The 19,240-nt window shown below is 37.7% G+C and overlaps 2 protein-coding genes across 5 annotated transcripts in view; one reads left to right on the forward strand and one right to left on the reverse strand.

The window, feature by feature from the left end:
* The window catches only part of LOC103021919 (dynein axonemal heavy chain 11), a 232,881-nt gene that overhangs the window by 117,483 nt on the left and 96,158 nt on the right, over positions 1 to 19,240 (forward strand). The gene's annotated exons all lie outside the window — the stretch shown is intronic.
* Positions 943 to 17,761, reverse strand: LOC111189832 (uncharacterized). Of its 4 annotated transcripts, none has more exons than XR_007439416.1 (6): positions 17,704 to 17,761; positions 15,671 to 17,606; positions 15,520 to 15,597; positions 10,151 to 10,198; positions 4,274 to 4,731; positions 943 to 3,767 (listed from the first exon to the last, which is right to left on the reverse strand). XR_007439416.1 is itself a non-coding variant. In XM_049480221.1 (5 exons), the coding sequence occupies exons 2-5, from the start codon at positions 17,046 to 17,048 to the stop codon at positions 4,490 to 4,492; spliced, it is 1,746 nt and encodes a 581-aa protein (XP_049336178.1). In that variant the 5' UTR covers positions 17,049 to 17,606; positions 17,704 to 17,761; the 3' UTR covers positions 943 to 4,489. The 4 variants fall into 4 exon arrangements, 1 of the variants encoding a protein (XP_049336178.1); XR_007439414.1 differs by having other exon boundaries at positions 943 to 4,153; positions 4,184 to 4,731; XR_007439415.1 differs by having other exon boundaries at positions 943 to 3,557; positions 3,648 to 4,731.

Below are 19,240 nucleotides of genomic sequence, written 5' to 3' on the forward strand. Positions count from 1 at the left end.
ACAAGGGTTGGACAATGAAACTGAAACACCTGGTTTTAGATTGCCCTGTGGAGCTCCCGACGGACAGTTCTGGTACCCTGGATACCGTGGCTCTTGATACATCACAAAGACTTGCTGTCTTGGTGCCATTTTGCTGGAGCATCTGTGACCAACAATTTGTCCTCTTTTGAACTCTGGTATGTCTCCCATAATGTTGTGTGCATTGTAATATTTAGAGCAGAACTGTGCTCTTACCCTGCTAATTGAACCTTCACTCTGCTCTTACTGGTGCAATGTGCAATTAATGAAGATCGGCCACCAGGCTGCTCCAATTTAGCCATGAAACCTAAAATCCCACACTAAAATGACAGGTGTTTCAGTTTCCTCTATGTATGTATGTATGTATGTATGTGTGTATATATATTTTCTGATTTCTGCCCTAAACGTTTCTGTTATCTTGACCCGCAAGTTGCGTGGCGCAGCGATATGAATGACGTGCGGAGCTGCGGAGAAGTTCGCGTGTAGCATGGCCACAGACCAGCGCTACGTAATTATAATACCATACAATTAAATTACATTTATCACCTGTGCAACATCACAAAGATCACGGTTTGCTTTGTTACTTTGCTGTATTGTGATTATTATCATTAAAAGCGTCATAGACCGTTTTCCTGAAAGCGGTGGGAATTCGGCTCGGGCAGACAGTCTAATCACATGTGAAGCCTAGTGATAGGTAGGTACTCATTGCGGGATCTTCCTTGTTTGGATTTATGCTGCTTTTCTCGGTTCTTTAGGTTAGAGATTCAGTGGCTGCTTCACCTGAAGCTTCAGGGTATTTTGCTGTTAAAGACTCATTTATCTATGATGTGTAAAACACATAGCACAGGACAACCCCTCCCCTCAGACTCTCGCTAATAACACAGTACCTCCTGTGACTGAACTACACCAAATCAATCAACCAGCTCCAACTAAACATGCTTTATTTTACAAATAAATTAACTGTTTATCAACTTCGCATCTTACATTACATTTGCTGAACTATTTTTTTTATTTAAAATAATTTTTACTTTGTAAAATAGAAATAGAAAATATTTTGCAGTACACCTCACAGAACTGATTCATACAGCAGTACACCTCACATAACTGATTCATACAGCAGTACACCTCACATAACTGATTCATACAGCACTACACCTCACATAACTGATACAGCACTACACCTCACATAACTGATTCATACAGCAGTACACCTCACATAACTGATTCATACAGCAGTACACCTCACATAACTGATTCATACAGCACTACACCTCACATAACTGATTCATACAGCAGTACACCCTACAGAACTGATTCATACAGCAGTACACCCTTCAGAACTGATTCATACAGCAGTACACCCTTCAGAACTGATTCATACAGCAGTACACCTCACAGAACTGATTCATACAGCAGTACCCCTCACAGAACTGATTCATACAGCACTACCCCTCACAGAACTGATTCATACAGCAGTACACCCTTCAGAACTGATTCATACAGCAGTACACCTCACAGAACTGATTCATACAGCACTACACCTCACATAACTGATTCATACAGCAGTACACCTCACATAACTGATTCATACAGCAGTACACCCTACAGAACTGATTCATACAGCACTACACCTCACATAACTGATTCATACAGCAGTACACCTCACAGAACTGATACAGCACTACACCTCACATAACTGATTCATACAGCACTACACCTCACATAACTGATTCATACAGCAGTACACCTCACATAACTGATTCATACAGCAGTACACCTCACATAACTGATTCATACAGCAGTACACCTCACATAACTGATTCATACAGCAGTACACCTCACAGAAATGATTCATACAGCAGTACACCTCACATAACTGATTCATACAGCAGTACACCTCACAGAACTGATTCATACAGCACTACACCTCACATAACTGATTCATACAGCAGTACACCTCACATAACTGATTCATACAGCAGTACACCTCACAGAACTGATACAGCACTACACCTCACATAACTGATTCATACAGCAGTACACCTCACATAACTGATTCATACAGCAGTACACCTCACAGAACTGATTCATACAGCACTACACCTCACATAACTGATTCATACAGCAGTACACCTCACATAACTGATTCATACAGCAGTACACCTCACATAACTGATTCATACAGCAGTACACCTCACATAACTGATTCATACAGCAGTACACCTCACAGAACTGATTCATACAGCACTACACCTCACATAACTGATTCATACAGCAGTACACCTCACAGAACTGATACAGCACTACACCTCACATAACTGATTCATACAGCACTACACCTCACATAACTGATTCATACAGCAGTACACCTCACAGAACTGATTCATACAGCAGTACACCTCACATAACTGATTCATACAGCAGTACACCTCACAGAACTGATTCATACAGCACTACACCTCACATAACTGATTCATACAGCAGTACACCTCACAGAACTGATTCATACAGCAGTACACCTCACATAACTGATTCATACAGCAGTACACCTCACAGAACTGATACAGCACTACACCTCACATAACTGATTCATAGAGCAGTACACCTCACATAACTGATTCATACAGCAGTACACCTCACATAACTGATTCATACAGCAGTACACCTCACATAACTGATTCATACAGCAGTACACCTCACAGAACTGATACAGCACTACACCTCACATAACTGATTCATACAGCACTACACCTCACAGAACTGATTCATACAGCAGTACACCTCACAGAACTGATACAGCACTACACCTCACATAACTGATTCATACAGCAGTACACCTCACAGAACTGATACAGCACTACACCTCACATAACTGATTCATACAGCAGTACACCTCACATAACTGATTCATACAGCAGTACACCTCACATAACTGATTCATAGAGCAGTACACCTCACAGAACTGATTCATACAGCAGTACACCTCACAGAACTGATACAGCACTACACCTCACAGAACTGATTCATACAGCAGTACACCTCACAGAACTGATACAGCACTACACCTCACATAACTGATTCATACAGCAGTACACCTCACATAACTGATTCATACAGCAGTACACCTCACATAACTGATTCATACAGCAGTACACCTCACATAACTGATTCATACAACAGTACACCTCACAGAACTGATTCATACAGCACTACACCTCACATAACTGATTCATACAGCAGTACACCTCAGAACTGATACAGCACTACACCTCACAGAACTGATTCATACAGCAGTACACCTCACAGAACTGATTCATACAGCACTACACCTCACAGAACTGATTCATACAGCAGTACACCTCACATAACTGATTCATACAGCAGTACACCTCACAGAACTGATTCATACAGTAGTACACCTCACAGAACTGATTCATACAGCAGTACACCTCACATAACTGATTCATACAGCAGTACACCTCACATAACTGATTCATACAGCAGTACACCTCACAGAACTGATTCATACAGCAGTACACCTCACAGAACTGATTCATACAGTAGTACACCTCACATAACTGATTCATACAGCAGTACACCTCACATAACTGATTCATACAGCAGTACACCTCACAGAACTGATTCATACAGCAGTACACCTCACAGAACTGATTCATACAGTAGTACACCTCACATAACTGATTCATACAGCAGTACACCTCACATAACTGATTCATACAGCAGTACACCTCACAGAACTGATTCATACAGTAGTACACCTCACATAACTGATTCATACAGCAGTACACCTCACATAACTGATTCATACAGCACTACACCTCACAGAACTGATTCATACAGCAGTACACCTCACAGAACTGATACAGCACTACACCTCACATAACTGATTCATACAGCAGTACACCTCACATAACTGATTCATACAGCAGTACACCTCACAGAACTGATTCATACAGTAGTACACCTCACAGAACTGATTCATACAGCAGTACACCTCACATAACTGATTCATACAGCACTACACCTCACAGAACTGATTCATACAGTAGTACACCTCACAGAACTGATTCATACAGCAGTACACCTCACATAACTGATTCATACAGCACTACACCTCACAGAACTGATTCATACAGCAGTACACCTCACAGAACTGATTCATACAGTAGTACACCTCACAGAACTGATTCATACAGCAGTACACCTCACATAACTGATTCATACAGCACTACACCTCACAGAACTGATTCATACAGCAGTACACCTCACAGAACTGATTCATACAGTAGTACACCTCACATAACTGATTCATACAGCAGTACACCTCACATAACTGATTCATACAGCAGTACACCTCACAGAACTGATTCATACAGCAGTACACCTCACATAACTGATTCATACAGCAGTACACCTCACATAACTGATTCATACAGCAGTACACCTTTACTTATCTATCTACTGAAAGTAAAAGGCGCTTGTGAGATATTCCCCTGTTTCGCACAAAGTCTCTAATATTTTGTAATGTCCGTTTCTCCAGAATGGGGTTTTCTGCTTCTTTGCATGCTTCGCACTCTGTCAAGGTAGCTAACTTTCCTTTCTTTATGTGCTGCCCAAAGTGCTTCATGACAGCCTTAGTTTCCAGACTGCTCCATGGTTGCTTCACATAAGCCGTCTTTCTTCCTCTTTGCGCTGTTAGAAATAAAACAAACTTAGTTATCTCATGAAACTTCACAAAGAAAATATGTTAATGGATACAACATAAGGCAAAATAAATGTTTAAAAAATATATACTCATAAAATCAGATATTTTCAAATATAGAATTAGCTTCTCTGAAGCATTTGTCAATGTTTCCATCTAAAGAGTGTTCTAAGAAATTTACAGATTTTCTAGTAACAGATTTCAAATGGACACATACAGGGAAAAAAAACCAAAACAGCATACAATAGCATAAAAGAGAAAACTAAGCCATAAAATGTTCAACCCAATGCAGAAAAGATTAACATTAACAATTTGCAGTAAAGTATGACGGCGTTTTAGGGCCACTCTTAAAAAAAAAAAAAAAAACAGTTCACTTCGAGAATAAAGTCGTAATATTACGAGAATAAAGTCTTAATTTTACAAGAATAAAGTTGTAATATTACGAGAATAATTCATAATTTATTTTTTTTCAACATTTATTTATTTATATATTTCTACATTTATTTATTTATTTCCACATTTTTTTCATTTATTTCTGTTTTTTATTTACCCAGTTTAGTGAGTGTGGTGAGACTAGAGAATCACAAACTACACTTACTGGAGTCTGAACAGAATAAAGTAACTTTATATAAACGGTACGGCTAAATCCACTAGATCACCTAAACTCAGTCTATTGCAGGGAGCGAAATCTTGTTTTTAATGAGTATTTAAACATATTCTGACTATTTTTTACACTTTAAAGTATGAAATTACATGAACACTATTTTACAACAGAAGTAAAAAGTCGCTGACACGAAGAAACAGCTGCGCTGCGAACAGGGGGACTGAATTCACCGTAACACCGGCGAGCGAGCAAGCAACCAATCCTGCTATAGAGCGAGGATAGGACCGCCTACCTAATTACCATACAAATGCAGAAATACAGAAATAAATAAATGAAGAAATTTGGAAATAAATAAATAAATGTAGAAATAAATAAATAAATAAATAAATGTGGAAATAAATAGATGAATAAATAAATGTAGAAATAAATAAATAAATGAATAAATGAATGAATAAATAAATGCACATATAAATGAATAAATAAATACATAATTAATAAGAAATGTATTTATTTACCTATAAAATTATTTATGCGTGTATTTATTTATTTATTCATATATATATATTTATTTATTTATTTCAACATTTATTTATTTATATATTTATTTATTTCTACATTTATATGTGCATTTATTTATTTATACTTATGTCATTTTTGGTCCTCCATAGCATGAGGACTGTCTGTGTTTTATATAAACCAAATCAAGATATACTGTGACGTATGATCTGCGTGTCAAAGTTATTATCTCTGTGCAATTGTGTTTATAAATTTCTCAATAACTATTTAATAATATAGGGCCAAAATGTATTAATTGAATAAACGTAATTAAGATAAAAATATTCACAATATTTTCGATTGCTGATTTTGTAAGTTTGACCACTGACAAAGACATGAACAGTCTATAATTTTAAGGGTAGGTTAATTTTCACAGTGAGATAGAATACCCAACATAAAATCCAGAAAATCACATCATATAAAATACATCAATTAATATGCATTTTGCAGCGAGAAATAAGTAATTGATCCCTCTAGCAAACAAGACTTGAAACTTTTTGGCAAGCACAGCAGTCAGACGTTTTTTGTAGTTGATGAGGTTTGCGCACATGTCAGGAAGAATTTGGTCCACTCCTCTTCGCAGATCATCTCGAAATCATTATGATTTTGAAGCTGTTGCTTGGCAACTTGGACCTTCAGCTCCCGCATAAGTTAGGCCACTCCATGACCTTAATATGTTACCAATGTTTTTCTTGGAGATCTTGATCATTAACAAGTTCCCCGTGTAGTTTAAGGCTGATCTCTCACCTTCTTCATGATCAAGGATACCCCACGGGATGAGATTTAGCATGGAGCCCCAGATTGATGTTGATTGACAGTCAATTTGTATTTCTTCCATTTTTTTTATATTGCACCAACAGTTTTCTCCTTTTCACCCAGTGTCTTCCTTGTGGTTCTGTAGCATTCCAGCCTTGTGCAGGTCTATGATCTCGTCCCTGACATCCTTAGAAAGCTCTTTTGTCTTGCCCAATGTTGTAGAGGTTAGAGTCTGACTGATTAATTGGGTCTGTGGACAGGAGTCTTTTATACAGGTGGCAATTTAAGACAGATGTCTTTAATGCAGGTAACGAGTTGATTAGGAGCATCTAACTGGCCTGTAGGAGCCAGAACTCCTATATTTTTCTCTCTGTAAATGTATATACAAGTGCCTAGCAAAAGTATTCAGCCCCCTTGAACTTTTGCCACATTTCAGGCTTCAAACATAAAGATATGAAATTGTCTTTTTTTTGGGGGGGGGAAGAATCAACATTTATTGGATTTTTAAAACTTTTTTTTTTTTTTTAGAAATAAAAACCTGAAAAATTGGGCATGCAAAATTATTCAGCCCCCCTGCGTTAATAGGCCAAGTCAAAGTCTAGACCCGAATTCAATCGAGAGCTGAAAACTGCTGTTCAGAAACGCTCTCCATCCAACCTCACTGAGCTCCAGCTGTTTTGTAAGGAAGAATGTGCAAAAATTTCTCTTTCGATGTGCAAAACGGATAGAGACCTACCCCCAGTGACTTGCAGCTGTAATCACAGCAAAAGGTGGCGCTACAAAGGCCATTCCAACACCAGTATACGATTATTTTTTAACCATTCCAAATTAGATTTTGCTTTATGTTTTGGATCATTGTCTTGATGGAAGATAAATCTCCGTCCCAGTCTCAGGTCTTTTACAGACTCCAACAGGTTTTCCGCCAGGACTGCCCAAACCATCTTACCGGTCCCTGCTGAAGGAAAAGCAAACCCAAACCATGATGCTGCCACCACCATGGGGATCACTTTGGGGATGGTGTGTTCAGGGAGATGAGCAGTGTTACTTTTCTGTCACACATAGCACTTTCAACTTTGGTCTCATCTGAACACAGAACCTTCTTCCACATATTTGCTGCACAAACGGCACTTCCTATGTCTTTCTTTCAACAGTGGTTTTCTTGCCACTCTTCCATAAAGGCCAGATTTGTGCAGTGTACCACTGATTGTTGTCCTATAGACAGAGTCTCCCACCTCAGCTGTAGATCTCTGCAGTTCATCCAGAGTGATCATGGGCCTCTTGGCTGCACCTCTAAGTCTTCTTGTTTGAGCTGAAAGTTTAGAGGGACGGCCGGGTCTTGGAAGATTTGCAGTGGTCTGATACTCCTTCCATTTCAATATGATCGCTTGCACAGTGCTCCTTGAGATGTTTAAAGGTTGGGGAATCTTTTTGTATCCAAATCCAGCTTTAAACTTCTCCAGAACAGTATCTCGGACCTGCCTGATGTGTTCCTTGGTCTTCACGATGCTCTCTGCACTTTAAACAGAACACTGAGGCATTTACACGGAGACCTGATTACACACAGGTGGATTCTATTTATCATCATCAGTCATTTAGGTCAACACTGAATCATTCAGAGATCCTCACTGAACTTCTGGAGTGAGTTTGCTGCACTGACAGCAAAGGGGCTGAATAATATTCCACACTAGGGGTGAAACGATTACTCGAGTAAATCGAGTAACTCGATTCACAAAATTGATTGATTAATTTTCTGTGCCTCGAGTAATCGTTTATTTAATTAATAAACTCAGCGCGCAGTATTTTCGCGACTTTTATTTTGACAACGCGCTCAGCGTTACGTCACCCTGCCCGGGAACAAGGAGACGGAGGTTTGAGCAGCGGCAAAATGGATATGGCGAGAGAAAACGGTGATTTTAAAGGAATAAAAGCATTTTATGTTCGAACTGTGACCTGTACTCGGTACAGTGCCAAAACAGCGCGTTTTAATGCTGCACCATCTGAGCCGAGGACACCCGAGACGCGAGGACGCCGAGAGAGCAGGTAAATATAACTTATAATAAATCAATGAGATTGACATTAACGTGAATTAATAAAAAAAAGACAGCGCTTTGGAGTGTGAATTAATAGAAGCACTGTCTATAATGTGTGGTTAGTTTATTAGAACAGAGTTCATACAGGCTTTATGTAAACAGTAAACACAGCGCTGTGGAGTTCAGAATATAAACAATAAAAATGTTAAAAGTTAGCTAAACTGAAGTTACTTTGGCTGGAAACTAAATGCATAATTTCTTCATCTAAGAGTACATTTGGCCGGTGAGACAAAAACTGTATGAACACTGTGTTGTTCATATAAGGAAGTGTGTCTCTTATTTATTGGATAAAATATTAATTACCACTAGTGTCTAATGTGCCCCAATGCGATAGGTGTCAATCTTAGTGTTCATAAATGCACGGCCATGAACTTATTATTAGAGTTATTAGTCTTAGTGATGTAATTAGACCCAAGTAGTCCAACATATAAATAAAGAAAAAAACCCACATTTGTAATACTTGTGTATCACAATTATTCCACAGGTCCTGATATATTTTGGAGAAGTGGCTTGGTGGTAAAAGAATGCAGCACACTGATCCAACACTGGCAGAACTGACAACGTCTCAGAAGCTAAGATGCACAACACAAAGACGATGTTTATGCCTTTTTTTATTGATTTATACCCTATATTTGATATTTACAAGAAATCCTAATGTGAAAGTAATGTAATTAAATGTATTTTTTTATTGTGGTATTTATTTATTTATTTATTGTGTCTTATTTATTTGTATTTGCAATTTGGAAATATATGTTGTGAATTTAAAAATATAACATCTAAAAAAGGAAACCAATTGGTCATTCATTATTGAGTAAAATGCCTTTTTAATTGCTCTTTAACAAAAAAAAGTTTTATCCGATTACTCGATTAATCGAATCGATTTTTCAGTAGAGTACCCGATTACAAAAATAATCGATAGCTGCAGCCCTATTGCACACCCCACTATTCAGTTTTTTATTTAAAAAAAAAAAAAAAAAGTTTAAAATATCCAATAAATTTAGTTTAACTTCACGATTGTGTCACACTTCTTAATTATTCACAAAAATAAATACAATTTCATATCTTTATGTATGAAGCCTGAAATGTGGTCAAAGTTTGAAAAGTTCAAGAGGGCCAAATACTTTTGCAAGCCACTGTATTATATAAAATAAAACTGCCCTTAAAATTATAGACAGTTTATATCTTTGTCAGCGGGTAAACTTACATACTTTTTTTTCATCGCTTAATGATTTTGTATGTTTGTACTGTATGTTTATGTATGTCTGTATTGTACAGACTGTTCCATATTTCACTGTAATTTTGCTCCACTGTGTACTTGTACTCAGATGGAATGACAATATGTAAATGCCAATTTTTGTATTCTATATATCATTTATTTGCAATAGAAATAAAGGAAAATCATACCAGTATTTCCAGAAGAAGCCACACTGCTGCCTGCACCAATGTTTCCACCTAAGAGAAATGTTACATAAGATTTAGCAGACTTAGCACACGCATAGGGGGAAAAAAAATCAAAAACGGACTAGATAAAACCTAAATGTTGGTGCAATCAGTGCAATTTCATTTAGTCCAGAAGCACATGATTCTTAGGCGGAACTTATTTAAAATAATGATCGGGGGGGGTAAAGAAAGATTTAAAACAGACATTTTACCATTTAATTAACTCATTTAAATCTTGATGGTGTAACACATCTTAAAAAAAGCTGGTGTTACTAACAGAACTAATTAGTTAGTTTGCAACTAAATCACGATTGGGAATAAAAATATCATTTTAGAGAAGCAGAGTCTCTAAGAGGTAAATGCATGGTTCACCAGTCTGTCAAAAAATGTTGAGAATTCAACTGATTTTGTGTATTAGCCTAGTGTAAAACGTGGTGCCAAAGGCTGAATGAAGCATACTTTGTCCTAATGCCCCATTTATAATAGATCTATGTATCCTGATTCATATCACATTAGAATCATTCCAACCGAATGCTACATGTCCCAGCAGTAATTGTTTTAGTACAGACATTAGTAAAAATATCAGAATTCCACAGATTTTGTGTATTAGCATAGTGTAAAACGTGGTGCCAACAGCTGAAAGAACTGTTTTAGGTGATAATGCCCCATTTTTTAATGATTTAGATTACATAAAACTTGCTATAGTTTGTTTTATTGCCCCATATATTATAAGTTTGTGTCCTAAATTATCTCACAATAAATGTCATGTATCTTGTATTTCCCAGTAGCAATAATTTTTGTTTAGACATTGGATATTAATGGCAGAACTATATGAAAGTACTCAAATGTTCCTGGTGTACAATGTGGTGCTATTTGCTGAAAACAGTATAATTTCTTTTACATTGCTCTGTTTATTATAGGCTTATTTGTCCTGAATCAGACTGCATAAAAAAAAAAAATCATAAGTTCTTGTGTCCCTATTTAGAATAAATTGATGGTGTCATTTTCCACTGACTGTCTTCAGGCATCTTAAATTAAACAATGTCCTCTATAATCATGATTACTAGACCTATTTACATTTTATTACCTTACACAGTACAAGGAAATGTTTGGTACAGAAAACCGTGTCTTCTTAAAGGGGTCCTTCTGACAGGGTAACAACTCGACACAACACCGGTCAGAGCGGGTGCCGCTCGCGTTGTATTTTAGGACACAGAGCGACTCTGGAGCTTCAGCGTGGTGAAACTGGCCAAGCCCCCAATCACCAAGTCTGAGGTAAGAGTTTAGCTGAAAGAAATGGTTCTGCGGTGCTCCAAACAGGGAGTTGGCGATGGTCCAAGGCTGACTTTCGCAGCTCGGAGTACCGCCGACTATCGCGGTTTGGAGCACCGCTGAGCGAGAGTTTAAGCGTTACCTTTATCTAGCACTCAGTGTTATATCTTTTTAGTGTGATTGCAGTAATGCAATCACAGTACTGTTCTTCTTAAGTCTTATTCTTATTATTAGTGTGATTGCAGTAATGCAATCACAGTACTGTTCTTCTTAAGTCTTATTCTTCTTCTTATTATTATTAGTGTGATTGCAGTAATGCAATCACAGTACTGTTCTTCTGAAGTCTTATTCTTCTTCTTCTTATTAGTGTGATTGCAGTATGCAATCACAGTACTGATCTTCTTAAGTCTTATTCTTCTTCTTATTATTAGTGTGATTGCAGTATGCAATCACAGTACTGTTCTTCTTAAGTCTTATTCTTCTTCTTCTTATTAGTGTGATTGCAGTAATGCAATCACAGTACTGATCTTCTTAAGTCTTATTCTTCTTCTTCTTCTTCTTCTTATTAGTGTGATTGCAGTAATGCAATCACAGTACTGATCTTCTTAAGTCTTATTCTTCTTCTTCTTCTTCTTCTTATTAGTGTGATTGCAGTATGCAATCACAGTACTGTTCTTCTTAAGTCTTATTCTTCTTCTTATTATTATTAGTGTGATTGCAGTAATGCAATCACAGTACTGATCTTCTTAAGTCTTATTCTTCTTCTTATTATTATTAGTGTGATTGCAGTAATGCAATCACAGTACTGATCTTCTTAAGTCTTCTTCTTCTTATTATTATTATTAGTGTGATTGCAGTAATGCAATCACAGTACTGATCTTCTTAAGTCTTCTTCTTCTTCTTCTTCTTATTAGTGTGATTGCAGTATGCAATCACAGTACTGTTCTTCTTAAGTCTTATTAGTGTGATTGCAGTATGCAATCACAGTACTGTTCTTCTTAAGTCTTATTCTTCTTCTTATTATTATTAGTGTGATTGCAGTAATGCAATCACAGTATTGTTCTTCTTAAGTCTTCTTCTTCTTCTTCTTCTTATTAGTGTGATTGCAGTAATGCAATCACAGTATTGTTCTTCTTAAGTCTTATTCTTCTTCTTATTATTATTAGTGTGATTGCAGTAATGCAATCACAGTATTGTTCTTCTTAAGTCTTCTTCTTCTTCTTCTTCTTATTAGTGTGATTGCAGTATGCAATCACAGTACTGATCTTCTTAAGTCTTATTCTTCTTCTTCTTCACCTAGCAACACCCTAGCAACCACCTAGCAACCACCTAGCAACACCTTAGCAACCACCCCGGATACCATAGCAACACCTTAGCAACCGCCTGGCAACACCTTAGCAACACCATAGCAGATACCAGCCAGCACTGCAATCACACTCGCAGTTTCTGTAGGAACTGCAATCTAGTTAGTGTGATTGCAGTAATGCAATCACAGTATTGATCTTCTTAAGTCTTATTCTTCTTCTTCTTCTTCTTCTTATTATTATTATTATTATTATTCCACCTGTTTTTTGTCCGGTTAACTAGTGCCGCAGTTTTCGAAATATCGACTTCGTTCAAAAGAGAAAACGTGCGTCCTTATCGGGAATGGTGGGTTGTATACAGCTTTCCGATCGGAATTACGTTTTTCGTAAAAACTTCGTAAGTACGCGTTTTTTCGCGCATTGAAAATGAATGGGCAGAACTTTGCACGCCCGTGGACGTCGCAATTTTTGAGATACGAAGATGAAACCAATTGAGGACCTGTAGAACTTATTGAGCTCTTTCCGAAAATATGCGTTACGAAAAGTTACGACGTACGGATTTCGTACGAATGTCGTACGAAGTGGCCCCATAGGAATGAATGGGGCCAATCGGAGGACGGCAGCTAGATCGAAGGACAGGTAGCTAGAACTCCAGTACTGTGTGTAATGGAGCAGCTATGGGATAAAACAGCATTAGGTCAAAAGTTTGGACACCCCGGCCCCCCAGTACTGTGTGTAATGGAGCCACGGGTCAAAAGTTTGGACACCCCGGCCCCCCCAGTACTGTGTGTAATGGAGCCACGGGTCAAAAGTTTGGACACCCCAGAGCCCCAGTACTGTGTAATGGAGCCACGGGTCAAAAGTTTGGACACCCCAGAGCCCCAGCACTGTGTGTAATGGAGCCACGGGTCAAAAGTTTGGACACCCCAGAGCCCAGTACTGTGTGTAATGGAGAAATGGGTCAAAAGTTTGGACACCCCAGAGCCCCAGCACTGTGTGTATCATGTTCTCGTAATATCGATCATTATGGCTGAAAGGCATTCAGTCCTACGGGTTATTTAGTACTGCAACAACCTTCTTTGTTTCCTTACAACTAAACTCAACCAGCACTGCAAGAGTCTTTATATCTTACTGTGTTCTGAGTGAAATATAAAGATAAAGTGTTATTTATTTACACACAAAAATAACCCACAGCACGTGCGTAACCTCTAGCGCCCACGTTTACATGACATGCTTGCACACAAAGGGGAGTCGGATTTCGGCCCAGTACACCTGGTTGGGCAGATATTTCCCACCACTTTCCTCGGCCGGGTCGGGCTCAAGAAATTGGTCTGTGATGTCAGTTTTTTTAATGCTTTTTAGATTTTATATAAAGTTATGGCGTGATAATCGCAATATAGCAAAGTAACAAATCAAACTGTTTTTTTTTTTAAGTTGAACACATTAGAATGTTATCACACAGCTCTGACCTGCGCAGTGTGCACTGCACTGTGCAATATGTGCAATATATTTGAAGTTTTAAGTAGAATACATGTTGTTTGATAGTTTGATATGCCTTTACTATGTAACAAAAATATATATCCGATTTTATTTTTCTTTTTGCAAATTGTTGGTCTTTTGCGGTTTAATGATTGTACAGTGCATAGCCTTATTGCGGTTTGTGTTTTTGCGCTTAAAATAAAAAAGATTTGTTGTTCAGACAGTATTTTATATTCTTAAACATTGTTAATAATATTAGAGAACACGAAAGTAATTGTAAATTATGATATTGTTCTTGATCTATTATGGTTTAATGATTGTGCAGTGTATAGCCGTATTACTGTTTTTGTGTGTGTTTTTGGATGTAGGCAAAGCTCAATATAAAAAAGTTTGTTTGTTTAGAAAGTATTTTATATTCTTAAACCATGTTAAATTATATTAGATTAGAGGAAAGTCATTCAGACAGCATACTTGTAGCCTATTTTACTAATGTTCAGGCCTGTTGTTCGCATTGTTGGCATTTTAATCTTTCAGAGATCTGTTCTTAAAACATTTTTCTTAAATAATAGGTCTATGCGTCTTCAGTGTTGCAATGTTAATTAACATCATTCTGAACTGATTTCGCTCATTCAAACCACCCAAATGTTTTCTTTTTTTGTAAAAAGTTCAGTTAAAGCTCTACTTATTAAAAAATGTTTGGTTTAAATCGGGCTGAATGTTAGCAGGCCTGCACGCGAAGGGGAGTCAGATTCTGTGGGGGAGTCAGATTTCGGTACAACACCTGTATTATCGTAAACGATATTATATCGCTCACCCCTATGTGCATATTGAGTTTTAGCACTGAACCCTGTTTTACAGTTACAGTTAAACAGTTGCCTGCAAAACAATTTTTGGCAAAAAAAAACATTATTGTTTATATATCGTTATTGAATATCGTTATCGCAAACATATCATAAAATATTGTGACAATATTTGAAGGCCATATCGCCCACCCCTAGTAGAACTTAAAAAATTTAAATGCATTAACAGAACAGGGATGCCTGGCCCTGGAGATCTACCACTCTACTAAGTTCCAAGCCTAAAGCCTTCAGAGGCATCTTATTATTAGAGCCAAGTGTGATGAATCTGATATTTTCATGGACTAGTGCCCAGTGCCCCTGCTATACAGTCACAACAAAGTGATGTCTAAAATGCCATTAGAGGTGGTAATACTGTAATGTAACCCATAGTTAAAAACCCATAGTTAAAAATCACATTAAGTAGCAGAAAGACACTTACCTTCTCCCTCAGTTTGCCAAGTGGTAAAAATGTCTGCCTCAACTCCTTCCTTGCTGGCATTGCTCATATCCACTTCATCTGAAATACAAATAAACTTAAGTACACTTGTCATTTCAGATCATATGTGGATCACCTTTGCAATAATACACACCATCAATCTGGTCAAGGGACTTTCCCTGGATGTTGGACAGACTTCCCTTTTCCATAGCCAAAAGCAGTTTAGAAATTTTTGCCACCTGAATTGTGGACTCTGGCAGGCGATAAAATTCCCTGTGCACTCGTATATCATGCCCAAGAAAATCAGCAAGTTGGTCCAACTCATTATCTTTTAGGTTCATCACCTGGCTGATCGTAGCAACATGTTTTCTTAGGTTTGTAGACCTCAAGTATGCTGGGTTTTCTGCACCGCACAAATCTGCATAGGATCTAAGGCAGTCTTGACCCCTGTAGTGGCTCTGACATCGAGGAATTCCAAAAAGGTAGGTGTTTGAGTCCTCCACACCACATTCCTGTCTTTTGCTTACAAGAAGTGAAAGGGCAGTGGTCATTTTGGGAGTGAGAAGAACAGCAACCTTTCGATCTCTTTTGCCTCTTAACTCAACTCTGGCAAAATGCTCAGAAAGTTTTTTTTCCATCTCAGACAGGCCAAAGTTCACATCACTTAACTTTGAAGTCTTGCGGTCCTGGTAATTTTTAACAGTCATCTTTGACACTTCGCCTGCCCGTCTCCTGTTAAAAAGAATGACTTGACAAAGAGTCAATCTAGACAGTTTAGCATAATTTGTAGCACATGATGTCCCTTTTAGAACCTTCAGTGCTGATTCTGCCTCCTGATCTAAGAATTGATGGAGCTTTTGTATGTCTCTAGTTAGTGGCAGAGAGGAAGCTTTATTGTATTTTGCTTCACTTAGATTTGACAAAGCAGAATGGGAGACGAACTCTGACCATTTGGCTTCATACAGTTTTTGGAACATTTCGACAGATCTGATGCCCTCCTGATCATCCGTCATGAGTGCTCGACATTGTATGAGGTCACTGACCTTTCTCAGAGAATGACCAATTTTTAAAGCAAGGCTTGGAGACTTGTAGCTGTTGTTTTCACCATCAAATCCTGCTACATCCTTTACTGCATTGGTGAGTGTGATGAAGTTCCGGGGCTGTATGGCTTCTTCCAGGTTATGAATGTTCGTAGTATTATGAAGGGTGACAATTAATCGACCAAGTTCTCTTATTTTTTGGCGAATGTATTCATGTTTAGATGGGTCATGGCCATGTTTATTAAATAATGACTGAGCAAGTTGCAGTATGTAATGGTCATTTCTCACTGCAAGTGACACATCATCCTGATGCATTTTCGACAATATCTTCCACACACCATCAGATATGGGTTGGGACAGGGTTGATTGAGAGGTTGCCACACCCAAAACTTTTCTTCTGTCTTTAAATGCATCATGTGAGCTCTCTCTGTGGGCTATAGATTTTAAAGGGCATCTCCGTGCATGTCTCCACAGTTCTTTCTTCGCAAACATTCCTTTACAGTACAAACAGTAGTCAAATGTTTCTTTTCTGTTGCTAGTTTTTGGGATCCTTTTTACTTTCAGACAACCTATTCCAGTCTTTTGTACTTCTGCATTGTGCTTAAAATTGCCCTCATTTCTAAATTTTTCCAACAGTATTTTTCTGGTTTTGGATCCACTGGGGAGGCTAAGAGCTTGAGCAATTTTTAGACATTCTTTTTCATGTATTTTGAAATGTCGTGTAATTTTAGTTTGAGGCTTTCCACACACAAAACAATAATTTTTCTCAGTTGTTCCTACGCAGCTTTCCAATTTGTCTTCTGTTACTGTAGTCTCATTGCTGTTTTGAACATCTCCAATGGAACGGTTAATCTGAACGTCCTCTGAAATATCCAATCTTGATGTCTCTAAAAGGATCTGCCCATCTTCTCTTCTTGTTTTTTCTTGATTTTTGTCAGAGTCAATGTCATATTCAGAGTCCAAGCTTTCAGATGCAGAATCTGGAATGTACTCTTCTCCTGATGAATAACTGTCTTCTACACTACACTCCTCCTCAGATAAATTGATGTCCTATATATGAAACATAAAAGAAAAATCATACTATAAGTACAGTGTTTACATCCGAGGAGTATCATTTGTTTGAGGTAATTTGTTCCAGTAAACTTACACAGGATAGCCTTGAGCCTTCAGACTTCTTAAGGCATGCTCTATGCCATACACCACAGCTTACTATATAAAAAAAGGTAATTACTTCAGATGACTAAGCAACACTAAACCACCTTGTGTTAGATAATATGACTTGACAAATCCCTTAATTAAAAGACGTACAAGTGACGTGTAAATAACTAGTTAACATTTGACAACTGACCAAACAACCGTTAACATACAAATATATACAAGTTTGGAAACGCGACTGGTCAAAAAGGACAAATAAGATGACGATTTTCAATAAAGTTGGACCATTTGTAAGGTCAGAGGATGCAATCATGCTTCTACTTTCCTCTGTAAGTCCTCTGCAGGGTTCTGTAAATGAAGTTCACAGTACATCAACAACCTTCCAATCATGAAATCACAATACTATAAGTAAAAAATTGGTACTGGAAACAATGACAGTGTAAAAACAGCTACTTATCCTATTTTTTTAATTCATGAAGCTTAAAGAGTTCATGATCGGAAGGTTGTTGATGTACTGTTTATCTCAGACTGATAACAGCTAGTTTTCATTTTAAAAATGTATATTCTCATTACCAAAACTAGTACAAATTTTATTCTTCAAACAGTTCAACAATTTCCAAAGTCCAAACCACTTCGGTGTTAAAGGAGAACTCCAGTGTGAAATGGACTTGGGGTGTAGTAAAACATAATTACGAGTACTAACCATTGTTGAATAGCTCACCTCCATTCTCCCCCAGTATTCAGAAACACAGCATTTTCTTCAGGTTTCTCCAAACAAGCTTTAGAATGGGCGCTATAGGAGCATATTTTGCTCATGCAGAGAAATAATTTTTTCCACCGCTAACAAGCTCAAAGTAGTTCCACACGTAAACAAGGCATTGAGAACATTGAAAGTGCACAGAAAGTTTATTAAAATAGACTGTTTACATTGCGTAGCACTAAGCTAGCTCTCTGGCCACAGCTATCTTAAAGTTCAGTCATGGCGAGTCGCTGTTTCAGGACGAATAATAAAACATTTTTAGCAACGTTTATTTAATTTGTTATTGGTGCTCTTCCATCTCATATTGTCAGTAACCAGAAATTTTCAGCAAGAGCTAGAATTCAACTGTGAAAAAAGATTCCCCTATCCTACCTATTCATTCATGGTCGACTGACGACTCACCGTGACTTGCCAACAACAGCAGCGCCCAGAGAACTAGCTTAGTGCTATCGTGATGTAAAAAGACTTATTTAATAAACTTCCTGTGCACTTTCAAAGTTCTTGATGCCTCTTTTTAGAGGCCAGGGCTGTTTGGAGAAACTGAAGAAAATGGTGGATTTTCGACCACATAGAGAAGACAGAGTTGTGGTATTCAGCAAAGGTTAGCACTCGTAATTATGTTTCACTACACCCTACAATCCTTTTCACATCGGAGCTCTCATTTAAGATATATTTTGGAAACCAAGAACTTTTTTAAGCATTGTAACAAACATTTTAGAGCAAAGAGCAGCAAATTGATAATTCTGATTTGTATGCTAAAACTTACATA

The sequence above is a fragment of the Astyanax mexicanus genome, chromosome 6 (assembly GCF_023375975.1).
Source record: "Astyanax mexicanus isolate ESR-SI-001 chromosome 6, AstMex3_surface, whole genome shotgun sequence".
In the NCBI taxonomy this organism is placed as follows: domain Eukaryota; kingdom Metazoa; phylum Chordata; class Actinopteri; order Characiformes; family Acestrorhamphidae; genus Astyanax; species Astyanax mexicanus.